Source organism: Pogona vitticeps, chromosome 4, assembly GCF_051106095.1.
Source record: "Pogona vitticeps strain Pit_001003342236 chromosome 4, PviZW2.1, whole genome shotgun sequence".
NCBI lineage: Eukaryota > Metazoa > Chordata > Lepidosauria > Squamata > Agamidae > Pogona > Pogona vitticeps.
In genome coordinates, this window is record NC_135786.1 from 92,120,466 (window position 1) to 92,147,894 (window position 27,429).

The following is a 27,429-nucleotide window of genomic DNA, read 5'->3' on the forward strand; positions in this document are numbered from 1 at the left end:
TGATATATCCAAACTTTCCAAAGTTTTGACACATTAATATAACATTTCCTTTACCTGTAACATTCCTTCCATGTCAAGTTGCATTAAGTCTGCTTGATTCATCTGGAGTAGTGCTAAGCCAACCCGAAAAACAATTTCTAAACCCTAGGAAGGAGGCAGGTATTTCATTTTAGATAACCATTTCTACAATTTCTGAAGAGTTTCTAAATCCACTTGTTAGCCCCAACTAAACCCACCCCCTGCTTGTTGGAGGCCATGTTTGTGCATGCAGCAGAAGCACTGTGTTACGATGCTACTAAGATTTTCCATCAGCCCTAGCATGTATTTAAAGAATGTTCAGTACAATATTTGCATTGACAGAGAACACAGTTTAATACTCACATTCTAATATAACAATAACTTACTTCAGACATAAATATATCAAATATTCTTGTTGCAGTTGGTAGTGGAAAAGATGTCAGAAAAATAGTTAAGAACCAGGATGATGCATACATTGAGGTATGAAAACTCTGTGCCTGGAAATGCACATAAAGTTCTGGCAGCTGCTCCTGAAATGTAACATAACACCCAGTGGAATTGGCAACTTTACTTAAAGTTTTCAGAAAAATATTATAAGACTTTTTTTTCACAAAAGTGCAAGACATTAAGCAGAAAAATCTATGATTATATCAAACAAGAAGTTCTACCTCAGGCACATGAATAAACTGAGTGATAGCCATATACCAATCAGGACTTCATCACAGAGTGACGCATTGGGTACTATTAGATAAAATTATCAATTTCTGCTTGGGGAGATATGTAACCATTCCTTACAACTAGTTGTGAGATACTGATGCCAGCCAGAATTCTGATCAGAAACACGGGGAACAACACGTTCAGCATGAGGTCCAGCCTGCAGGTGTGCAAGCCAGGAATCTCCCCTTTTAAAGCAATGGGATTTCCAAGTACACCAAGAGGGTGATATATACATATACACTGTTGTGCGAGTGATGAGAGAACACTGCTATGCTCTGGACATTTCCCTGTACACTGTTCCACTCTTTCTCATTAATGTGATTAATTGTGACCTTCCCCCTGGTCTTCTTAATCCATCACTTAGAAGGTCTAAAACATCTGCAACTTGAAGAAACATAAACTATAACTACATAATGCACAAGGGAGATATGGATCTTTAGTATACCTGGATCATGCACTCAAACTGATACATGCAAAGGCCCAGCTCAGCCATACTTGGTTTGAAGAGTTCTCGAAGTCGGTAATCTTGCATTAATTTAACAAACACACAAAATGCTTCCTCTTCCGGCATCTGTTTTGAAGAAGAGAGATGTCAAAACTTAACACTCTCACGCTGTTATACACACTTTGAAAGTTCTCAACCATATGGTTAACAGGACTAATACAAGCATATATCTAGAGGGCAGAACAAGTTGCTTAGCCTTTAACCATCCATTTTGTTTGGTGGCTATAAGTACTGATTTCAGTATCTAAATAAAAAGGCTGCTGTTGGTTCCCCAAGCTCACATGGCTGGCTGGTCTCATTACAACCAGTTTATTATATTACCTGTGGTTACTGGAAAGGAACGAAACCCCACACCTCTTTAATGTAACTCCCAGCAAATTCTGTTAATAGGTGTTCTGGAGACTTGTTTTATAGGGCTGAATCAATACCAGTAAGCTCTGGCCAATATTAAGTAGCTTTTAGGATTGCATTAGCCAAGGGAATGACTAGGCTATATAAGCCTTGTTGGAGCATCTTTGGTTTCCTTAATGATTTTGTCCTGTACAAGAGCTAAGATCAATCTATCACTAGTTTCTGGAATAGCTCTGTGAAATTTACCTGGGAGAAAATGCTAGCTGTGACTACATGTCTCTCTTTCAGCAAGCACAGGACAAATATATAACAATTTCCATCTGAGGGCCTAGCTTCAGGATCAAAAATAATCAAGGCTTCTTATTGCTCAATGCCAAGCCACTTAAACATTACAGAGTATTCATGTGAAAAAATCAACTTAATATCTATATAACAAACAATTATGTTGCACAAGCAGCATTCCAGTTCATAGATCCTGTACAACTGTTTCGTTATTATTGTCTTGATGCTTTTAACAAAGCAGAATTTCAAGAACAGTTTCACAGTAAAATATTGCTTATCTACCTGCATAAGGAGCAATCCGACAATAAAAGCACTTCCTTGGCAGTAGCCAACCTCACGGTCCACTAAAGAATACGCCTAAGAAAAAAAAATTAAAACCAGTCAAGAGCTGAACAGCAGAACTAATAATATACCAGTTTCCAAAAGGAAGTTTAAGCCATTTCCTATGTTCAAGGCTAGAGACACAATTCCGTAACAGCATGGAAGCAGCCACAGAAATCTGCTGAGGATGCCAGGTTTCATTATTTTTAAAGCAAGTTTGTAACTCTCATTGCTGCAAAGATGGACTTAACATTTATGGCCAATACAACATCACATTTCAAAAGTCAAAGAAGCAGCTGAGTAAAGTGTTTTGTTAGTGTAAGGAGAACTTCAGTATCATTGTCCCTGTCTTTGACTAGAAAATCCTTAGGGCATGTAAAAGAAATTATGGGAAAAGGTAAACGAAATTATAGGGAAATGTAAAAGAAACAATGGAAGTTTGCTCAATTTGCATTGATTTTTAGAGGATTCCAGAACTCATGGCCAGATCCAACAATGGACAGTGGGCTTCCTTCCGTAGCCTGCACTCAGGCTCTCTCCCAGATAGATTCTCTCAAGCAAGCCCTTAGGAAAGGGGCAATTCAAATGTTACCTTTAGAAAATGAGGACACAGCTTCTACAGAGATCTATGACCTTCTGATTTGCCTGTTACATGACTTATGGGAATGAATATTTAAATCTTTCATGTGAACAGGCCTTTAGTGGTGCCTCGCTTTACGAGCGCTCCATTTGACAACGCTTGACGTTGAAGATTTTGCGATCGCAAAAGCGACTGCAAAACAATGTTCCCTATGGGAGAATTTCGCTTTGCGATGATCGGTTCCCTGCTTCGGAAACCGACCATCGCAAAGCAATGATTTTCGCACAGCTGATCGGCGGTTTCAAAATGGCCGCCAGGTAAAAAACATGGTCGCCCCCTGTTTTCTGGGACGGATTCCTCACTGCACAGGCAGCGAAAATGGCTACGCTAGGGAGGATCTTCGCTGGATGGTGAGTTTGAAACCCATAGGAACGCATTAATTGGGTTTTTTAATATCGCATTACGATGTTTTTGTTCAACAGCGATTTTGCTAGAACGAATTAACATTGTCATGTGAGGCACCACTGTACTTTGTGTTTAATGGATTGGCAGTTTCCATTGAAACTCCTAATACCGAGGGGGAAAGTAGCCTAATGTTGAAAGGTTGATCACATCTGTTGTAGATGTCCAAATTAGCCATCAAAAGAAGCTCATGTAAACTCTAAACTGACTTTAGTCAATAAGAATCCACTCGGATACTCCCTGATGTCTGTTGCTTCCATCTGAACAGAACCGCGGGAGCAAGATGGTAGCTGTGGAAAGTGAAGCAAATCAGAGATCTTGGGAGTATACATGTAGATCAAATGCTTCCTTTTTCAGGTTTTACTTTGCCAGATGTTAAATGACTTGCTAACCAGCCCATTTTATAAAATCTGTATGAGCAATACATTAATCACATCAAAGCCTAAGAAAATATATTGAGGGGAATCTTTCCAAAGTGGCGATTTTGAAAAACAACTGCCCTTGGAATGTGATTTCGGAAAATACATAGAAAACTACTGATGGCTTTAACAAATTGTAGTTTCTGGGGGAAAAAAAGAGAAACTATTGGATTATTAGCAGCTATCTCTGTTCATACTTTGAAATTTAACAATCGCAATGACAGCCGATAAGGAGCTGCACTCTTGTCATGGGTGTTTTTTCTTTTTTCACTTTGTTGAAAAGAAGAATGGAAAAATCATTAGAAACAGCTATGACTCATAATTGCTCAATCACCCCAGTTCCTCTTGTGTTTCTATTTCCCAGTAATGCCCAGAAATTCCTGTTGTCAATAGGTAGCAGCCGAAAGTTTATTTGCCTGGTTTGCTTGTTTCAAAAATCTTCTTTTTCACAGGCAGTATTTGAGTATGAATCCATCTATGCTTATATCTTCGAAAAAATACCCATTAAAATGTGCACAGCGGACAGTACACACACATCTATGTTCACATATGTGTATACACAAACAGTATTTCAGACAGCACAAAGGCATGATTTTGTAATTTTGTTTTCACTCCTAAGTGAAAAAGACGTTCATGTGAAATATCTAGCAATCTTAAAATAAATTTTGGTGCTTCCAGCTAAGACACCCATGCTAGAATCCTATTCACTTATATGATCATGTAAGAGCAATTGTGTAATCATTTTCTCCCCTCTGGCAGGCTCTCCTTCACGTGCCTGGTCTCATGGTAGTTCCATGACGAACAAGGGCAGGGTGGCTGCAAGAGGATGAAAATTGCTACACAGCTGCCCTTATACAGATGGAAAACATGAACAGCACTCTGGCCCCCAAATTTTATTCTTAAATCGACCCAAGTGCACACACACTGTCGCTCACTTTGCATCCTGCCCTGTGAACTGTGACCTTCTTTTTTGTAAGCACAAAGAAAATTATAAAGATCACTGACCACCAAATCTATTCAGGGAGAGTTAAACTTTGGGCCATTCAATAATACTCTCCTGGCTGGGAAGCCTAGAAATAAACTTGACAAGAACTCTGAGCAAAAATGGTGTGAAAACATAACCCTGCCACAAAAATCTCAGATTTTCTGTGAAGCCCCGAAACTTCTGCTAACATGTGTGGAACTTCACACCCAACTCCAGCAGCTGTTTCAAGCAACTGATTTTGAGTGTCATTAGGAAGGAAGCAATTTCCCCCTTTATTACGTAATGATGAATGTAATATAATTACTATGTTGTGTATAAACATGTCTACTGAAGCTAATTCTATGCACTTGATGAATTAACTACCCCATTTCCCCGAAAATAAGACAGGGTCTTATATTAATTTTTGCTCCAAAAATGCATTAGGGCTTATTTCAAGGAGATGTCTTATTTTTTCTATGTACAGCAATCTACAGTATATTGATTCAAATACATTCATGTCATCTTCTTCTGGTTGCTGCACAATGGTGGAGGGCGGGGTTTCACTTAACTGGGGCTTATTTTGGGGGTAGGGCTTATATTATGAGCATCCTGAAAAATCATACTAGGGCTTATTTTCAGGTTAGGGCTTATTTTCGGGGAAACAGGGTAGTGCACAGAGTACAGTGAGATTTGAAGGTGGCCACAAGATTCATTTGTTCATTTAATCGTATTTTTACTCCCCCAGAGGTGACCTGCTTGTGAGATGTTCATCCTCAGACACTAAAGTAGCCTGAGTGGCACATTTTTTTTTTGTGAGGGCTCACGCACCAATTCTTCTCCCGGGTTAGCACTATAAAGAGGCACAGTACAAGGGCTTGGCTCTTATGCTTAAGAACACACCTCTCCCATGAATTCAAAAAGTAACAGAAATAATGTGTGAGACAACTGCTAGCACAGGACACAATTTGTTCATCTGCTGATTTACACCAGGGATGGGCAATGTATGGCTATCCAGACTATACACTGCTCATCCCCGCTGTGATGTAGTGATCATTTCCATGACTTAGCACTACAGGTTATGCTGGCATGGATGGATTAGAGGTGCAGTTCACACATCCCCTGCCCTTGATCTACAGCAGGCACTCTCTTCCGAACCACCATGTGCTCAGTAAAGTTAAAATGAGTTATTCTGATCAATTTGCACTCATATCATAAAACAAAGCATACCCCACTAAAACAAGAGCAGACCATGATAGGACAGACTATAAAACATCATCCATTCTATTTGTACCACCTGGCATTCAGAAATATATGCATCTGAACTCAAGAGAGTTGCATGATGGCTAAAAACAACACAACATGAGCATTAAATACTTATTTTGCGTTAAGAGGTTTGAAGCCATGAACTTACCTTCATTACATTAAATAAAACCTCTTGTCCAAGGCTGTCTTTTTCTTTAAAAAAATCATGTTCAGGATACGTCCTAGCAATGTCCCTTCTTATAAGCTTTTCACAGGGCGACGTCATTTTCAACAGTTCTGAATATTGATCCTTAATTGCCATATTTTGAGCTGAGCACAAAAGTTGCCAAACTATTGCTCGGAAATGATGAGGTATCCCTTTTCGAACCAGTTCCTAAAGCAGAAAAAGACCCCCAGAAGTACATTATATTTTGCTAACAGACCAACTGAATTATTAAAAGTGAAAAAATATACCAAAGAAACTTTATACTAGCATGTGACACCCACAAGGATGTGAGAGCAAAAAGTTAAATGTTGACTGAAGTGTGAATCATAAAAAGAAATTACAGAGGCAATTCACTGGCTTTCCAGTACAAATGTTTAACACAAATTGACCATGATCATCAGGTCCTGTTCTTATTGTGGCCTTAATCCTCATTAGAACCCCAGAGATCCGATGGAACTGGCAAGCACTTGTCTCTGAATAGAAGACCTGCTGGCTGATATCTTATATGTAGAGAAGGAGGGAGAATTTGATTAGCTGTGATTTGCTCAGTACAGAGGTTACTTTTAAACAAGGTTAATGCAACTCAGACAAGGTTAATGCAGTAATTTATTCCCTAGTTTGCAGAAAATCTCAACCCTGGTTTAGATAATTAAATATCACATCTTATCATGGTTAAGAGTTTTCTCCATAGAGGTCTTAGAACAGAATGATTGCAGCTTACTATGCCACTTTTTAATAGAATAAAATGACATATAAAAATGACAAATAAAAATGCAGAAAATGACAAATAAAATATGTGGTCAGAATTATCATTGTACATACACATTATTTAAATGTCATTCTAATCACTACCTTCAGTCAAGTTTAAATATGTTAATAGGATTCCTCCGTTAAAAGAGGATTTTAAGGAATACAATAATCATTGCCTGGTCCTGAATAAACAGAATCAATAAATTGAAATTCATTTTTGATAGGACAAAAGCTGACTGAAGCAGCAAGGCTGAATCTGTTCTGGAGGGGGCCACACCTCCCTCTTAAATCAAGGTACAGTGGTGCCCCGCATAGCAACGATAATCCGTTCCGAAAAAATTGTCGCTATACGGATTCGTCGCTATGCGGAACAAAAAAGCCCATAGAAATGCATTAAAACACGTTTAACGCATTCCTATCGGCAAAAAACTCACCGTTATGCGGAAATCTTCCATACGGCTGCCATTTTCGCTGCCCGCTAAGCAAGGAAAGGGCGCGAAAACACTGCGGGCGGCCATTTTTTCCCGGCGGCCATTTTGGAACTGCCGATCAGCTGTTAGAAAAAACATCGCTATACGGAAATTGGTAAGCGAAACAGCTTACTGATCATTGCAAAGCGATGTCTTCCCATTTAAAACATCGTTATGCAATTGCTTTTGCGATCGCAAAAAACACATCGCTATGCGGATTTGTCGTTAAACGAATCGCTCGTTAAGCGAGGCAACACTGTAGATCGCTCTGTGATTGGTAGGCCAAGACCCATTTGTGCCATGAAGTGCCTTCCAGAAATTCAGTCTAATACGCAGTGATCCTACCTGGGCAGAAGCAGCTTACTTAGGTCAACTGCAAGATGGGCCTGTCTTTGAAGACAGTTCATATTTTAGCTAGCCCCAAACTGCTAAGGTTATTAACAGGGATTAACTGAAGGGATCACATCTCATCAAGACAACTGTATTTGCTGTTGGGTCTGTTTCAAGATTCAAAACACTCAATGTTCATCTTTGAAACTGCCTTGAAACTAAACCTACTTAAGGTTCTGGCCTATAATAATAAGCATTATTATTTTACTAGCCTGCTAAGATACAGTGGTGCCTCGCTTAGCAATTGCGACAAACCTACAGGTCAATGCATTCCAATGGGGGGGGGGGGAAATTCACCAAAAATTAACGAAGACTCAGAACAAAGCCAAATTAAGTTTGCAAAGGTTTTACAAGGTGCACTAATGATTCCAAGCATTTTAAACAGTTTTTGAACATTTTAAGACACTTTTAAAATAGCGAAAACGGACCTGTCAAAACCATTGAAATGCATTGAAACCTATTCAATGCATTCCAATGGGGGAACCGCGTTTCGCTTAGCGATGTTTCCTATGGCGATTTTCACTTAAGGACGGTAATCCGTTCCCATTGGAACGGATTATCCGATTTTCAATGCATTCCTATGGGAAATGGTGTTTCGCTTAGCGATGTTTTCCCATAGCGATGTTTTATTGAACCAATTAACATCGCTAAGCGAGGCACCACTGTACTTACAGCTAGCAGTTCCATACTGCCTGCAAAACAGAGGAAACCCCATCTCCTGTAATCAGCCTAAAAACAGCAGGATACGAGCTTTGGCTAGTTTTGTTTGTTTTTTTAGACATAAACCTTCTGCCCAGTGAGATTGTATAGAAAGAATTCCCTCTGGCAGCACAGATTGGTTGCTTTTTTGACTAGCTCGCCCGCTTGCCTGCATGAATTTCTTTCTATCTGTGGTTACCAAGTGGCTTGTCAGACACATCGCTGCTTTGAAGCCATAAGGCACTTGATTTCTGGTAGCTAAAGAACCATCTCCTCCTAAAATCTGGTCCAAATGCTATATTTTCCTCACATTCTTTCCCCTCCTGATATAGACAGCTGATGACTGGATAACCATGTTGTTCTGTATCTGGAATTATCTTCCCAGGGAGGCTCCCCTACTGCTGTACCTGATCCTTTTGTTATTGGCAGGAAAAGACAATTACATTAACTAGCTTTTTCAGATTTAATTTCAGATATAATCTGTATTTGTATAATCACCTCCAACTCAATTTAAAATCTTATTTTTCTGTTGCTTCTAGCCATTTCATTACATTAAATGTTTTTCTTCCACATTATTTTTATGATGATGGGCACTATCATGTACATTTTAAGTAAAGATGGGACTTTTGCATCTAATGGATTTTTACCCTCATAATTTGGTAGGAACTCCAAAGGCCGAAGGATAGGAGTAAAAGCCCCATAGCAGCAAGAAGTCCTACTTGCACTTGGTTCCCTCACTATTCCTCCAGTCAGCAGGAAGTAAAGCTCCTCATCGCTGTGTGGGAATCATGAGATTCCCTGAGACTTGCACAGCACTATGGGAGGGCGAGTTCTGACACAGGCTGCCTCCATATAAAGTAAAGTGGTGCCTCACTTAATGAGCGCACCATTTAATGACGAATCTGCATAGTGATGCATTTTTTGCGATCGCTAATGCGATCTTATTGCGATGTTTTAATAGGCAAAACATCGCACTGCGATGATCGGTAAGCGTTTCACTTACCGATCTTCGCATTGCGATGTTTTGGGAACAGCTGATCGGCGGTTCCAAAATGGCCGCCGGGTGAAGAAAATGGCCGCCCGCAGCGTTTTCGCGCCCTGCCCTCGCTTACTGGGTGGCGAAAATGGCGGGCGGATGGAGGATTCCCCGCATAGCGGTGAGTTTTTCCCCAACAGGAACGCATTAAACGGAGTTTAATGCGTTCCTATGGGGTTTTCCCCCCCGCATAGTGACAAATCCGGATAGCGACGTTAATCCTGGAACAGATTAACGTCGCTATGCGGGGCACCACTGTATATGGTAAAGGAACTCTTCTATCTAGTACTCTACAGCAGGGGTCCCCAACCCCTTGTCTGTGGCCCCGTGCTGGTCTGTGGCCTCAGCAGGACCGGGCCATGGAGACACACTCACGGCCTACCCACCCGCACGGGTGCCCAGCCCCGGTGAGCACCTCTATGCTATCCGTGCCTGCGCATCCCACCCCACAAGCATGCCCTGCACCATCTGCGCATGTGTGCGAGTGTGCCCTATCCCTGAGGGCCCCCATGCATGCACCCGAGCGCACCCCACCCCTGCAAGTGTGCCCTGCTACATCTGCACATGTATGCAAGTGTCCCCCCATGCACGCCCCACCTACCCATGAGCGCAGGGGGTGACCTGCCCTCCCACGCACGGACCCCACCCACCCCCAACTAGTCCACGGTTCTGAAAAGGTTGGGGACCACTGCTCTACAGGGCTTTCACTCCCACAATCTAGTCTGGGGAGTTCTAAGGCCAAATATATGCCATGATTAGCATTGCAGCATGAGTCTGTACATTATATTCAGTAAATAGCAAATTTACCCGGAATGCAGACCGTGAAGCTTATGATATAAAAATGAGTGGAGCAACTTTATTCAGTATAATTTAGTAAACAATGTTATAAATAGAGTCATTATTCATGACAAATTATTCTTATAACAACATGTTGCTATAATGATTACTGTATATACTGTGGACCACTGTGGTATTATGGCATAGGTTTTGGCTTCAATAAAACTCTCACACAGATCCTTTGGGCCACTGTATTTAACAGTTCAAAAAACATACTGCCATGTCCTCTACAACTCATTCAGTCAACACAACTATCACAAAGATGTTTCATCAGTTCCACAGATTTGTTCGTTCTTGAAGAGTCTTGTGGAGCAGTGGTTAAACTGCTATACTGCAGCCAAAACTATGCTCATAACCCAGGGTTCAATCCCATGTAACCAGCTTAAAATTCACTCAGCCTTCCATCCTTCTGAGGTTGGTAAAATGAGTACCTAGCTTGCTGGGGGCGGGATATATAGCCTGCATAATTAACTTGTAAAGCACCTAGAGAGTGTTTTAAGCACTATGGGGCAGTATATAAGCAGAACACTGCTTTTTGCTTTTCTCAATTAAAAAAAATAAGATACCAAACTAAATGACTCACATATTGGATGTGAAACTGAAAATCCACTAATAATAAATATACGTAGATGTTGTCAACATGCTTCTGATCTGTAGCACATGGATTTGTGAGCTTCTCACCTTCCAATGCTGGCTTCAGGAAAACACAGTACTTTCTCTTATCTTTCATTACGTCATTATTGCTTACTTTCAGTGACAAGTCCATTTCACAATATACCACAACAGGCTATGCTAAGCATTACTAAGCAGGGCTGATATTTCTAAAGCCAACACTGAGAATAAATTGCGAGCTTGGTGACTAGCAGTCCAACTAACCTTAACTTGCTTCTCTTTCTTTTTGCGCACATCTTCCCACTCGTTCACAATCCTCCCCCAAAGGATCCAGCTATCTTCTTCTAGATGGCTGAGGTTGCTAGAAGCTGATGAACTAGATACAAGCGAGGAGCCACTGTTTCTTCTTGACCCATTTACTGATCGCAGTGATTTGCTGTCTGTCTCCAACAATCTGCAGGAGACACAAACCTGTTTGAAATATCTGACCCTATCAAATTGCAGAATAGTCTGGCACTATGAAATTTAAAATACTAAGCCAAATTTAACACACACATGATCACCTTTATTAACCCTTGACGATACACTACAGATGGGATTTTCAGGACTTTCTGCACTACAAATACCATCATTCTCTTATAGGCACCTTGCAAATACCTGGATTTCCACCTGGAAGAAAAATCCAAGTTAGAAGGCTTTGAGGCTTTGTTAGGCCCAGCTTCACCCAAGTATCCTGTATCTGTGCTGGCTGAAAGCTTTCTTTCTTAGCAGGACACTTTGCTGAAGCATGGCCAAACAAAGCCTGAAAGCCTTCTAATTTAGGCCTTTCTCCCAGGTGCATCACATTCAGGTACTTGTAGTTCAGAAAATCAGAAAAAAAACCCTAACCCATCCCTACTTTATACAGCAAAAATTACATTACAACTAGCATTAGTCAATCATTTCTTTTTTTTAGACAAGAATATTGTACAGCAGTGATGCCCAACCTTTTTCGAGTCATGACCCCCTTTTATAATAGGCAAGTACCCTGTGATCTCGCTGACACATTTGCTTAAAAAGCATTTTCAATGGGGTGAAGTCATCTGTTCTCAGAAAGTACAGGCTTCTTTCTCCCCCAAAGGGCCTGTTTCTCATACATACTGTATACTTAAACACTAACTTTAATTTCCAACTCTGAAAGGTCAAGGAAGAAATTATTTAACAAGTACTACAACATATATAAGGTGACCCATGACTGCTCAGAAAACACTTTGTGACACCCCCCCTTAGGGGTCATGACCCTCCAGGTTTGGAAACACTGTTATAGAGCATCTTGAAAGATGTTTCATTATGTGAGATATGGTACGCAGACATATGTACACCAACAGAAACAGGCAGCCTCTCCCTCCCAAATATGTGTAACTGAAAAGTACTCAATTGTATTTACCCATTTTCAATTATCAATTGACTCCCCATCCTTGGTAACCACATTAACACCAGACACCTTTAGCAAAATGTTTATCAGGAGAAGCTGTAAAGGTAAAGGTTTCCCTTGACATTTTTAGTCCAGTCGTGTCCGACTCTAGGGGGCGGTGCTCATCCCCGTTTTCAAACCGTGGACCAGTGCTTGTCCGAAGACAGTTTCTGTTGCCACACGGCCAGCATGACTAGGGAATGCTGTTTTACCTTCCCACCGAGGTGGTACCTATTTATCTACTCGCATTTACATGCTTTCAAATTGCGAGGTTGGCGAGGAGCTGGGAAATGCGACGGGAGCTCACTCCGTCACCTGGATTCAATCTTACGACTGCTGGTCTTCTGACCCTGCAGCACAGGCTTCTGTGGTTTAGCCACCATGTCCCCTAGGAGAAGCTGTAGCACGTCTCAAAATATGTCCAAACATTAAAAACCTTAGTAAGAAAGCAGGGACTAAAATTACCAGCTAAGCAGTCATCAGATGAGCCAGGTAGTAAGCTCTATTCAGTAAACATTTATAGAAATGAATTTTAGGTCAGCAAAACACCCAGGAATTTGTAACTGTCTTGAGGGAGTCCTATCTTCTCATTCCTTCTGCTAAAGATGTCACAGCAGTCACATGCTGCCTACAGTTTTACAAATAACTCCAACACATTAACGTTAAACATTAAAGTTTATCTTCAAGACATATGAATTGTCAGTATCAGATTTCAATCTTACTGTTCCCACTTTCCCACTTGTTGCTTCTAGAGATGTCCAAGTAAACAAATACTTTCTGTTTAGAAGCTTAATATTAGCCCAGTTCACTTCAGTTTATTATATAACAGGGAACCAGGCTTTTTACTTAAACACCAAGGAAAAACAGGTGGGACAGAACATGACAAGACAACTGAAATTCTAAAAAAGAGAAGAAAAGAGAGTGCTTTTTGGCAGCTGCCAGGACAATGCCTATTCATTTGAGACTGACCACTATATCAGCCTTTAGTTCCCATCAATGGTGAAGCATTGAATTGTCAGTAACCCCTTAAAACCATCTGGACAGATAAAAGCTAAGGATGGCAGCAGGAGCCCAAGAGGGGCAATGAAATGTTTGTATGGTGTGTGTTTTTAAACAATTAGAAGTAACCAGGCTTCCTACTAACTTTTCTACCGCACTAAAATCCAGTACCTTCCCTCTCCCATTCATCTATCTTTCATTAAATATGATGAGTAAATGAGCTCTTTCTCTACAGATATTTTTCATTTTTTCACCTATTCAGTAACTTAAGATATGCAGATGACACCATGTTATTGGAAGAAAGCAGCAATGAAAGGACTGTTAGGAAAAGTAAAAGAAGGAAGTGCCAACCAGGACTGCAGTGGAATGGAAAGAAGACAACAATCATGACTACAGAAGAACTACACAACTTTAACAGTGACAATGAAGAGACTGAAATAGATAAGAAGTGCTGTATACCTTGTATCAATCATCAATTCAAATGGAGACTGCAGTCAAGAAAACAGAAGTGAGACTACGAAGGGCAGCAATGAAGGAATTTGATAAGATAATAAAGTACAAGGATGTATCATTGGAGACCAAGACCAAGATCATCCACACATTTGCATTTCTAATCACCAGTGAAAGTTACAGTGGTGCCTCGCACAGCGAGGTTAATCCGTTCCGGATTAACCCTCGCTGTGTGAAACATCGCTCAACGGAAAGTAAAAAGCCATTGGAACGCATTAAACCATGTTTAATGCGTTCCAATTCGGCCGAATACTCACTGTTGTGCGATGTTCCGGGATGGCCGGCAGCCATTTTCGCGCCCTCCCCTCACTGAACGAGGGCGCGAAAACGCTGCGATCAGCTGTCCGGCGGGTCCAAAATGGCCGCCGGAACAGCCGAAATGGCTGGGCGCAGCGTTTTCGCACCCTTGGTAAGTGAGGGGAGGGCGCGAAAACGCTGCGCGCGGCCATTTCGGCTGTTCCGGCAGCGTTTTCGCGCCCTCCCCTTGCTTACCAAGGGCACGAAAACGCTGCGCCCGGCCCTTTCGGCTGTTCCGGCGGTCATTTTGAAGCAGCGGAACAGCTGATCGGCGGGTCGCAAAGCAAAGGTCGGTAAGCGAACCGCTTACCGACCTTTGCTCTGTGAATTTTCCCCTATCTAGGTGCCGTTTTGCGATCGCATTTGCAATCGCAAAAACGGCATCGTTGCGTGGATTCATCGCTCTACGGAGTGACCGTTGCGCGAGGCACCACTGTATACCATTAAGTAAGCTGACAGGAAAAAAACCCTAATTTGTCTGAAATACAGTGATGGAGGTGATATTTGCAGATATGATGGATTGCCAGAAAGACAAACAAATGGGTCCCAGATCAAATCAAGACTGAACTAACTCTAGAGGCAAAAATGTTGAAACTGAGGCTGCCCCTACTTTGGCACATCCTGAGAAGACAGGATTCTCTGAAAAAGACAATAATGCTGGGAAAGGTGGAAACCAGCACAAAAAAAGGAAGACCAAATATGAGATGCACTGACTCCCTAAAAGAAGCCACAGGCTTTAGTGTACAAGAGCTGAGCAGGGCGGCTGAGGATAGGACATTCTGGAACTCTCTCATTCATAGGGTCACCATACGTTGGAGGTGACTTGGTGGCACTCAACAACAACAGTATAGAAATACTTCAGATAACATGTAGATAAATGCATCAATAATTCTTAACCTGTCAGCATCCCCCTCCTGGCATGCAGACATATAAAGGCATCTCAGTCAGTTGATCTATTTGAACAAGCCAGAATACACTTGGATTATATGGGCAAAAAAATGGTTAGCGGAGGATCGATTATGCAGACAGCTGAGTAAAAAAGCAAATAGAAAAGAAGAAAAATTCAGAGTACAAGGGGATGTGTGAGATTCAAATACAAGAAGCAGAAATACAACAGTTCTGAATACAATTCTCTGCTAGAGTGTTCCAACTGAGGTACAAGTGGCTTTAATAGGCATGACCCTATTTCCTTAATTTTAAGAATACATGGACAGAAAACTGATTGAAGAGTCATCCTTCACAGCGCAGCTCACAAGGCAAAATTGTAATGCTCCATTTGTCTGTAAACAACCAAGAAAACCACTTCGTTACAGACTGCATAGTAAACAAGTCCAAACTCCAGACAAGCTCAGGAAGTGCAATATTCACCCTTCAACAGAGTACTCAATACTGCTAGTTATAATCTAGTAAAACTGAAATGTAAATAACATTCACATAGGAAAATATTCATCACAATTCCATAGTATAACTCTTACCTGGGGAAGTCCATCGTTCTTTAATTCAGTTTTTTATAAACATAAGCATTAAGCTGAAATCAAACTACTTCCATTAATGATTTACCTTCCACAAACAAGATTCTCTATTTGTTAGGACTGAACCACTCCAATGTATTAGAGGGGAATTTAAATTACCATGGGGCCCAATATAAGCTATACAAGCTCAAACAATGTTCGCAGCTTGTCTAGAAAATTTCACCGTTCCCTTTTAAACACTTCCGTTTTCTTGAAAGGTTTTTTGCACACGCTCAGGTCAAAGGTTTTCTAACTCCCAGTGACAATATGTGCAATCTGGATCCTTTATCACTCCCTAAAGTTGTGCAGCTCATATAAAAACAGATCCTTCCTCAGGTTTCCAGAAGAATAAGCTTCCTAGGTAGTACCAGCAACCACCTCACCCAGCCCTTCCAACACTGTTTCTGTCTTAAAGAAAGAATGTAATGGAATTCTGTTTTTGAAAAGGCACATTATATGAGATGTGTAAAATGTGTGCCACATTTTTAAAGAGCTACTCTCACTTTTCAAAGATACTAGGAATTACCAACACTTTCTGTTGCTTCACCATGACAGCAAAAAAGATCCCAAACAGGGTTGACACAAGGACACAGCCCTGTTTCACTCCGCTTCGGATGTCAAAGGGATCTGATGTTGAGCCGTCAAAAAGTACAGTGCCCTTCATTTCCTCATAAAGGACCTGATGATGTTAAGGAGTCAAGATGGACATCCAATCCTGATATGTATTTTTAAAAGGCCGTCCCTGCTAACCAAATCCAAGGTCTTTGTGAGATCTATGAAGGCCACAAAGAGCGGCTGTTGTTGTTCCCTACATTTCTCCTGCAACTGTCAGAGGGAGAATACCCTGTCAGTGGTGGATCTATTAGCTCAAAATTCACACTGTGATTCTAGATAGACGCTGTTTGCCAGCACCTGGAGTCTCTTCAGCACAACACGGGCAAGCAGCTTCCCTACAATGCTGAGAAGAGAGATGCCAAGTAGTTATTACAGTTGCCCCATCTCCTTTGTTCATATACAATGTGATGATGCTTGCATCCTTCATGTACTGTGGTACTCCACCTTCCCTCCAGCAAAGACGAAAGACTTCATACAGCTCGGTGGTGATGATCTCTTTACAGCACTTCAGCAGGGATGTTATCCTTCCCAGGTGCTTTACCAGAGGAGAGGGAATTCAAGGCTGCTTTTATTTCTGCTAAAGTTGGTTTGCTGTCCAACTCTTCCAGGACAGGGAGGCACTCAATGTTATTTGATGCCTCTTCGGTTACTACATTCTCCCTGGAATATAGCTCAGAGTAGTGCTGCATCCAGCATTCCATCTGCTGTGCTCAGTCCTGGATGATCATGCCTGTAGCAGACTTCAGGGAAGCAGATTTCTTCTCTATTGGACCTAAAGCCTGCTTGATACCGTCATACATTCCCTTGATGTTACCTGTGTCCGCTGCTATCTGTATCTGAGAGCAGAACTGAAGCCAATAATTGTTGGAACATCTCCTGGCAACCTGTTGGACTCTGCTCCAAGCAAATCGAAGAGCCTGCAAATTGTACTCACTAGGACAGGCTTTGTATGCTGCTAGAGCTCCTCTTATCCTCGATGGCTGGCATTAATTCCTCCGAATGGGCTTTGAACCAGTCAGCCATCTTTTTGGTCTTCTTGCCAAATATGGACAAGGCGGTGTTATAAACAGCGTTCTTGAAATGTTTCCATCATTCAGGTGCACTTGCATCAGCTGGGCCTGGAAGGGTTTCCTCAAGTGCTTGGGCAAATTCCTCCACTTTTCTTTGGTTGCGAGTCTTGCTGATGTCAATACGTGGTCTTCCTTCCTTTTTCATGTGATACAATCTCTTTGCTCACAATTTTACTCTACTACACACCAGGGAATGATCAGTATTGCAATCAGCACTCTGGTAACTGTGCGTGATCAAAATGGTAGGAAGGCTAGAAAGTCTAGTGAGGATCAAATTGAGCTGATGCCAATGCTTTGATCTTGGTATCTCCAGGAAACTCTGTGTTGAAGCTTCGCATTAAAGAACGTATTGTTGACACGAAGACCATAATAACAGCAAAACTCCAGCAAGTGGTGACCATTTTCGTTCATCTTCCCAACGCCAAAACGGTCAAGACAAGTGGACCAAGAATTGTTATCAGCACCAACTCTAGCATTAAAGTCTCCGAGAATGAACAGTGGTTCTCTCTTGGGGATTTTTCTGACAGTAGCTGCCAGATCATCGTAGAATTTGTCTTTGACTTCTGCTGTGGACGACAGTGTTGGTGCATATGCACGAATGAGGGTGACTGGTCTCATTGATTAATGGAACTGCAGAGACAGGATTCTTTCACTCCCCACAGTAGGTGGAACAATGGATCTCACCAGAGTATTTCGGACCGCAAAGCCAACACCATGTTCCCTGGTCTCATTCAATGGTTTTCCCTGCCAGAAGAATGAGAAGTTTTTTCCTTTGACAGATCCCATGTCTGGCCATCTCATCTCTTGCAGGGCAACAATGTCCATTTGCAGTCTACTCAGTTTCATGTCAATGACAGCTGTCTTGTGCACGTCGTCTGTTTCCTGCATTTCCTTTACTTTACCTTATTAAGTACTTAAGGCAGCTAATAACAATGTTATACAGTTGTAAAAATAAGTATCAAAAGATGACAAAAGAAAAAAAGACATCCAAATACAGTTGGGGTGAGAGGAGAAGAGAAAGACAGGATAAGTCAGCAACTGAAGTGCTCCCTGAAAGAAGTTTTTTGGTTCTCTCCATAAAATAAAGAAGACCTCTATGCTTGAAGAAAACTAATTCTGATCGTGTGGAAAGGCCCTTAGTTTTACAGTGGTGCCCTGCTTAACGACGATAATGCGTTCCAGCAAAATCGCTCTTAAGCGAAATCATTGTCAAGCGAAAAAAAATCCCCACTGAAATGCACTGAAAACTGGTCAATGTGTTCCAATGGGGGAAATACCTCATAGTCCAGCGAAGATTGACCATAACCGCCAATCAGCTTTTCTAAATCACTCTAATGCGAAGCTTCCGTCTGGAAAGCAGCCATTTTGAGAAGGGAGGGAAGCCATTTTGCGGAGGGAAGCCATTTTGCGGAACCAGAAAGCAGCCATTTTGAGAAGGGAGGGAAGCCATTTTGCGGAGTTGGAAAAAACAGGCTCCTAATCAAAGTAAAGCGGATTTGCCCCATTGGAACCATTGTGTTGCGATCACTAAAATGTCATCATCAAGCGATTTCGACGTCATGTAGGGCACCTCTGTACTAGATCTGATTGATGTAGTAAGAAATTCCACAGAACAAGTTAAGGGTCAGTAAGGGTAGAGTTCGTAAGAACAACTGCTACTGCAACCTGTTAGTATACAATGAATAAAATAAAATGATCAAATTATCTGCCTGCTGAATTAGTTATTCATTCTGTTCAAAAAAATTCATCTTCTTTCTTTCAGACAAAGGATTTTGGAACTATTTCAGCCAAAGTGCTCCTTGCTCAGTCACTGTAGATACAGAACTACTTACACTTTTCAAAGAGACTATGTAGATAAAAATTAAACCTGTCAAAAACAAAGGGAATATACAGAAAACCAATTTTAGCTTAGGCTTTGAAAACTTCATTCTGTTTTGCTAGAAGAATCAGATGCACCTGTTCCTTAGCACTGACAGTTGAACATATAATACCTTGAACAACATACTAGAAACACATCACCTTTATGCTTAAAGCAATATAGAAAAATGTAAGAGAGTGCCTAAATGAGATTTAAGAAATATGGCCTTGATAATGGGTTAGAAGCGCTGTGCTGTTCTTGCTTCATTTATTCTAAATTAAGTGTGAGCCAAAACTTAAACAATCTGGACAATTAAGGATGAACAGAGCTTTGTGATGTTCCAAATACACAAATGTTGAAAAAAGATAGAAAGCCATTATTATAAAGCTTTTCTGTATATGCCGTATGCCATGCTAATACAAAATACAAAAACAAAGCATTGTTCAAGTTGAACAAAGCTGTTGCTCAGTACATTTGTATTTAAAACATTGTACAATAAACAAAGTGAACTTTTAGGGCATTAAAAAGATCTTTTTTTTCCTGCAAGTCAATTGCAGGAAGTAGAGAAATTATTATAGTCCGTTGAGACAGTAGCATCACAGTTCTTTATTTAATTTACAATAAAACTGTGACCTGCTTGGTTGGGGAAGATTATATAGCTCACCAGAGTGCAAGGAATATAGTTTGGACTGAGGACAATTTTCCAGAAGGTTTTGAAATAAAATGGAAACAGTGATTTAAAGTAAATGAAACATTCCACAGGCTTGAATACAGTGAGTTCAGCTTTTCAAAAAAGCCCAGGCATTTTTTTTTACTACTATGGGTGTTCACACCAAGCCACCCACCTACACAATCCTACATAGTACAGGCTGTCAGCTACCTCACACCTGGCAACCCATAAGCCTTACAGAGTGTGCAACTCCAGACAACTGGGTAACTTCCACGCTAGGTTTATCACTCAAAACAGGCAGTTACATGAGACATGACAAATGATCGGTCTGATCAAGTGCAAAACATATCCATATAAACCACTGGCACTGATTTTATAACTCAAGATTGCCCTGAAAGAAACTTCATTTTAGACTATAATGCAGTACTTCTGTGATGCTTCTAAGCCTTCTTTCGTAGGTGCCACTCACCTATTCTGCTCCTCTAATTTAGCCAATAACTCCAGCTCATCAGGACTCAGCTCCGCTGGAGACGATGGAGATAATGCTGGAGTGGAAAGTGTGGTAGAGGAGGATGTAGTGTGTAACGAGGCAGATGGACTTGCCACCTGACTGGCCATTTGACTGACGGTGTTCTTCACCCATGAGAGAGTAGAACCCAGTTTCCCTGCAACCTTGTCTGTCGCCACCTGAGGAAGGAAATGAACCACATTACAGTAGCTGAACGCAATAGGAAAATGATACTTTTTTTAGACTATTAAAAAACCCCACAAACATTAGTTAGCTTTCAAATCCATACAGATCTTCACCAGACGGAGTACCACCTTTCTTTTTTCCTTTGGTCAAGCACATTGCTGCCATTTAACAGCACCCTGGTTAGAACAGCAAGCACTATCACAGGTGATTAGGTAGAAATCTGTATTATATCAGATAAATTTTATTTTCAATTTCGATGAGGTCCCCCCCGTGTTTGTTTCCATCTGTCTTTTGTGACCACTGCCACAATTTACTCTACTTTTGCTTTGAAGTTGCTTAATCACACAGAAGACAAGTTAATTTTTCTCAGATTTCCTGATGCTACACTGTGTTGCGCAAATATACACAACTGAAACATTAGAAGAGTTCGCAAGTTATGGAAAGTCACCTTTTAAATCTGCGGATATATCAACTTTGCTAATCATATCAACAAAACTTACTAATCCCATAGTAAATTTTTGCCAAGCAGGTTGCTCACATATACCTATTAGACATTTGTAGCATCACCACCTGAACAAGAGGTCCAGTCCTAGGCTTAAATCCAGCTGTGAACCTCAACTGAAGCAAATCCACTAATCTTGTAATCTTATAAAAAGCACCGACCTACCAAGTTTCCATTAGATTTAATAGTCTCTACTCTATTACGAACTACTGGATTTAGCCCTTGTGTTTATGAAAACTTCTCTTCATGTTTGGATAATTTACTTGCTGGAAGTGTGTCCATAGGTGCCCATTTAATGAGTAAGACATACACATTATCAGAAAGAAGTGCCAATATTTTAATTAACACTCCTGTGGAATTTCAATGTATGTTGAAATGGACAGTAAATTCAGAGAGACACTTTTAAAAGGTGGGAAAACTAAAAGACCGCCCAATAAATCAAATAAATAATATATTATCTAGATAAATGTTAAATACAGAGCTCAAAGGGCTTTGGATGGTCTGCAGAAAATTATGGATGCTTTGTTCTCTGCTTCTGCTGTGCTTCGGGGTGAGTTGTGCTCGTCCTCTGCTCTTGCATCTGTTAACCTCTGGATTCAATCCTTGCCTCAGTGACTAACTTTAAAAGACATTAAAAAGAAAAACAGGAGGAAAGGGGGGCTCTGAGCACATCCCATTTAATTTTAAGGAGAAGCAGCTGAATGGCTAAGGATAAGCAAACAGTAAACAGCAAAGAATTCTGTGACACCTTTAAGACTAACTGATTTGTTACAGCATGGGCTTTCATGGATTAGATGCATGAGCATGTTGTTTGGCAGGAACTAATTCAATACAGCTGTCCCTTTGAATACTGTTACAGTGGAAGGAGCAATAAGTAGGAATCTCTCATTTCCTCTACTCCTTCAATAGAAGTTAGACAAGAGCAAGGGTAACACACACCAGGGTTCTATTTGCATCCACCACCCACATATGGTGTCCCCTCTACAAGCTGCAACGCTTACCATTATCATCATAAAAAAGAAAGTGGAAAATAAAATAGCCAACATTATAATGCCATTGTACAAAACAATGGCAAGATGGATAGGCATTTATTTATTTATTTATTTGATTTTTACCCCGCCCCTCTAGACTACGTCTACTACCCTTGCTAGGTGCAATACTGTCCCTTCGAACTTAGCACAGGGCAGATATGTCTTCCACAACAGAGGGCAGGAAATAAATGCTGTGACTACACTGCCAGGCAAGCTGAATTACTCTAATTCGGCATTGCTGCGATTTGATTCGCAGCCTATATTATGGAAGAATTTGCAGTCAATGATTACACTGGGGCTGTGGACTGATTCAGGAGTTCAGTGTTCAGACTTCATGTGATGAACTTTGCATTTCAGCCCACAGCCCCCTACTTCTTTCCTTTCTTCCTCTGGTCCCACCTCTGCAGATCCTTTTATGGTTTGCTGTCAAACTGCTTAGTTTTGAAAGTACAGAGTTCCTGAAAAGATGGCAGCATTCCAAAGTTCTTCTTAATACAGTATGTACAGAAATACCACATACCGTAAGAATGTATTTTATTTCATTTGGGTTGTTCCTCATTTTGTTTGTAAGTTTTTTAAAAATCTCACCTAAAAGTGATGTAGAACTAAACTAGGGTATCAATAATAGTGATAAGGTGATCCAGTGCTAATCTCATATATGTAAAAAATAAAATAAAAATTAAGAGTACAAGTGGAGGGAAAGAACATGGGGGCAAGTGTTCCTGCAGTTCTAAACATCACATCCCAATTGCATACAGTATGTCACTGAAACACCAGCCACAGACATGCCCCCCTTGCAAGAATGAACCAATTGATCACATAGGAAAAAGTCTGTTCAAATAGTTCTATCTTGAAAAAAGTAGAAGCCCCAGTATCAACGAAAAAAAGCTGTGTTGGGAGGAAAGAGTGCAGTACCTAGTTGAATTGACCATTGTGTCATGTGAGCAGAAAAAATACTTCAAATCAACCCATACGATAAGCATAGCAGACCCATGGGATTTCATTATATAGTCACAATCTAAGTCTCCTTAGCTTCCTTCAACCACAACCCCTTTTTTTATAAATTAGATCCATCTGCTCATGCATTGCTTGATCAGAATATACCGTGTTTCCCTCAAAATAAGACACGTTGCTCCAAAAAACACGTTGTCTAGTCGTTTAGTCATGTCCAACTCTTCGTGACCCCATGGACCAGAGCACGCCAGGCCCTCCTATCTTCCACTGCCTCCCGGAGTTTGTCAAATTCATGTTGGTTGCTTCAGGGGATTTTTTTTTTCATGTACAACAATCCACATTTATTTAAATACAGTCACTTCTTCTTCTGGTTGCTGCACAGTGGCGGAGGGTGGGTTTCACTTAACTGGGGCTTATTTTGGGGGTAGGACTTATATTACTAGCATCCTTAAAAATAATACTAGGGCTTATTTTCAGGTTAGGTCTTATTTTTGGGGAAACAGGGTAGACATCAACATAGCGAGCAGCCTAGTACATCTCATTTCTCTCCCAATTTTTCTCAAGATTTCACACTGAAAAACAAAGCGCAAGTAGAAACTTGTAACCTAAATCCTGCAAAACTGTACACTGATATCCATGAGCTGAAGAGCTGGAACAGAACCAAGTTGTTCCTATAAGCTGCAACAATGTTTTTAAAAAATTCAGGATGAACAAATTGAAATCAAAGTAATTGAAACAAATTATTTTAATCAGCAGCAGGACAAAGTCCTTTCAAAATTAAATTAATTGTGTTAATTCCGTATACATTCCCGGAGAATGGAATAAACCTGACTATTAAAGCATGAGAATACTGTACAGTATGCACTATATTCAATGCAATACCTCTGAATAATTTGTTTATTTACTAATTTTAGAACATGTTATTCAATACACTGCATGAATCACCTTCATTCGCACGACACTGTCCATTTGTTAATTTCTTTTTTCTGACATCTGCTTATTTCCCTATCAGTACAAAACAGTTTTCTTCGATATGACTTTCGCTTTCTACTTAGTTGATTCTCTACGTCAGTGGTTCCTAATATTGGGTAACCCAGGTGTTTTTGAACTGCAAAGAAACCCCAGCTAGCACAACTAGTGGTGAAGGCTTCTGGGAGCTGCAGTCCAAAAACAGCTAGGTTACCCAAGTCTGGGAACCACTGATGTAGAGAATGAGTGCATTGCACCTTAAGCAGCAAGCAGACCTTCAAACACTTTAAAATTTCTTGGCTTTGGCCTATTTTTCCCTGCTAGTATGGAATCTATCAATTGTGTTTCTAATTCTATTTATTCACAAGACTTCAGAATATTCTTGAATATCCATATCAGTATTTCAGAATATTCTTGAGGAACAGAACACAAAACTTTGTAAGATGCCTAAAAATAATGGCAGAAAGCACTCCTTCTAAAGGAGACAAAAATCCCCTTTAATTACTACATAGTACTTTTTGTTTTCCCAACTTGAAAGAAAATCAGCGGGCCTCCAAAATCCTGCACTTTTGTTTCCTACCTGAAATGAAGTATGATGTCTTTCATGACTTTATGAGGTTAATGGAACCTGCACATCAAAATTCACTACCTTCACATCAGAACTTGAACTAAATGCATTTGAACTAGGCTGAGGCAGCTGAACTTCACAGACATAACAGAGGACAAGCATATCTTACAGGAAAAAGAGCATAAATATTTCCAGTTATGTAAACTAAAGTGGTGAAAAGCAAAGTGTGCTGCTTATATACTGCCTCATAGAACTTAAAGCACTTTCTAGGTAGTTTACAATTTAAGTACTGTATGAAGGCTACATGTCACCCTCCCCTCCTCCCAGCAAGCTGGGTACTCAATTTACTAGCCTCAGAAGGATGGAAGGCTGACTGAACCTAGAGCCCACTAACTGGAATTGAACCCAGGTTGTGACCAGTTTTGGCTGCAGTACTGTAGTTTAACCACTGTGCCATGACACTCATTCAATAATGAAATATACAGGTATTAGGCATCGTTGACAGAGCATGTAAGCTTCAGATTCCTCCCAGAGCACCCAGACTGATTTTCTTTCTAGGCTAGGAATAAGACCTCCTCACTGCCACAAACCAAAATGAAAGAAGCACCTCGATACCTGGCACCCAAACTCACTCCACATTACCTGAAGCAGTTTATCACTGAAAGAGCCACAGACATGACGAGGGTGCATCCATCACCCAACCTAATGTTTGCCTTAAAAATGACATCCTCTCACACACCTTACCGTAAGCAACACTGTCCTCTGGCAGCAGCCCATGGAATCTCACCCAAATAGCAACACCTTCATACAAGGCCACCCATACTACCTCTCGCACCAGTGCAGACATCCCACAAGTGATCAATTATGCCTCTCAGATGGGGTAGCAGCCAAACTTCTGAACTGTCGACACAAACACACAAGTTAAAATAATAATGGAAAGAAGTATGTATTCAGCCACCGACATGGGTAATCTACAGTTATTTAATGCCCTCATGCACCATGAAATACAATAACAATTACTTCACTACAGCTAATGTGTACCACAATAGCAGGCATGCCTAGGAGTGCTGAGAGTCAGACCTGGTTACACCCAGTGGGTTCCATTCTGACAGCTGCATCTTTGCTTGAAGGCTTTGGAAGATCAGAAAAGGCTAGTCTAATCTGCATGAAGCTGGGTGGGTTTCAGTGATTTTGAATATAATGGTCCAATATACAATTCTGGAATTCAAGAGGAGACCAGTGCCATTTATCATGAAAGGATTTATTGTGAAAGAAAGATAATTGCAAAACTAACAGCTATTATTCTGTGAAAAATAGAAAAAAAAGAAGACCAGGTCCCAAAAGAAAATTTGAAACATGGCATTCTATATGTGCCATGAAACAAAAAAATATTGAGAGCTTTTGTTTATCAAGGACCCCCCAAAAAATAAATTAGCTGACAATACTGTATTCCAAGACTGGGAAGGAACACTAACATGCATTAACATTCATTTTTCTAACTAAGGCAGAGAACAATATTAAATCTACACTCACCAGCCACAACATTAAAATCACTGACAGGTGAAGTTAATAGTATTGATTATATTACAGCATTAGAATGGCACCTGTCAAGGGGTGGATATATATTAGGCAAAACCTGAACAGTCAGTTCTTGAATTTCATGTGTTGGAAGCAGGAAATATGGGCAAGCAAAAAGATCTGAGTGACTTTGGCAAGGGACAAATAGTGATGGTTAGATAATTGGATCAAAGCACCTCCAAAACAGCAAGTATAGTGCGGTGTTCCCAATATGCAGTGGGAAAAGTAGTGCAAGGAAGGACAATTGGTGAACCAGCGTCAGGGTCACAAGTGCCCAAGGCTCATTGATGCATATGGGGAGCGAAGGCTTGCCAGTCACACAGAAGAGCTGCTGCAGCTCATATTGCTGAAAAACATAACACTGGCCATGATAGAAAGATGTCAGAACACAAAGTGCATTGCACTTTGCTGCATATGGACTGCGCAATGGCAGACCTGTCAGACTGCCCATGGTGACTCCTGTCCACTGCTGAAAGTGCTTACAATGGAGACATGGCCATCAGAAACGGGCCATGGAGCAACGAAAGAAGGTTGCCTAGTCTGATGAATCATGTTTTCTTTTAGATCAGGTGGCTGGCTGGGTACCTGTGCATCAAGAACCTGGGGAAAAATGGCAGTAGGATACACTAGGTAGAGGAAGAATGCAGGCCAGCGGTGGCAGTGTTATACTCTCGGGAATGTTCTGCTGCAAAACCTTGGGTCATGGATTTCATGTGGATGTTACAGTGGGGTCTTGACTTGAGAACTTAATCCGTATTGGAAGGCGGTTCTCAAGTCAAAAAGTTCTCAGGTCAAATCTGCATTTCCCATAGGAATGCATTGAAAACCATTTGATCCGTATCTGCTCTTTTCCATCCATAGAAACTAATGGGAAGCTGCTATTCTGCCTTCGACCACTAGAGGGGGATATTTTGTTTCTTTTTTTCTTAGGTCAAGAAAGGTTCAGGGAAGGCAGGGAAAATACAGTCCAGGCAGTACCAGGCAGTCTGAAGACTGTCTCCCAATCCACTCTCTAAACGCTGGGAGGAGTGAGGAAGCAGACAGGCACCCTTTTCACTGGCCAACAGTTAACTGAAAGTTCAAATTTTGCACTTTCCCTGCCTCCCACATGGCTTTTTTTCAGTTCTTAACTCAAATCTAAGTATGTAAGTCAAGTCAATATTTTCCTATGAGAACGGTTCTTAAGTCAAAATGTTCTTAACTCGAGCCATTCTTAAGTCAAGACCCCACTGTACTTTGATGCATACCACCTATCTAGAGACTGCTGCA

General features: G+C 40.9%; 1 protein-coding gene across 8 annotated transcripts in view; it reads right to left on the bottom strand.

Moving 5' to 3' along the window:
• EVI5 (ecotropic viral integration site 5) overlaps positions 1-27,429 on the bottom strand; it is a 123,207-nt gene that overhangs the window by 89,047 nt on the left and 6,731 nt on the right. For 7 of the 8 annotated variants that reach the window (XR_012086501.2, XM_072997950.2, XM_020807136.3 and 4 more), the window contains 7 exons: positions 20,334-20,551; positions 11,146-11,335; positions 6,031-6,255; positions 2,156-2,230; positions 1,181-1,306; positions 405-548; positions 55-144 (listed from right to left, as the gene is read on the bottom strand). Coding sequence is in view for 7 of the 8 variants with exons in the window: in XM_072997950.2 (XP_072854051.2) it covers positions 55-144; positions 405-548; positions 1,181-1,306; positions 2,156-2,230; positions 6,031-6,255; positions 11,146-11,335; positions 20,334-20,482 (999 nt within the window). In the remaining variant the exon portion in view is untranslated. Of the gene's footprint in view, positions 1-54; positions 145-404; positions 549-1,180; positions 1,307-2,155; positions 2,231-6,030; positions 6,256-11,145; positions 11,336-15,615; positions 20,300-20,333; positions 20,552-27,429 lie in introns of those variants that run through there. The other variant, XM_020807142.3, reaches the window with a different exon arrangement.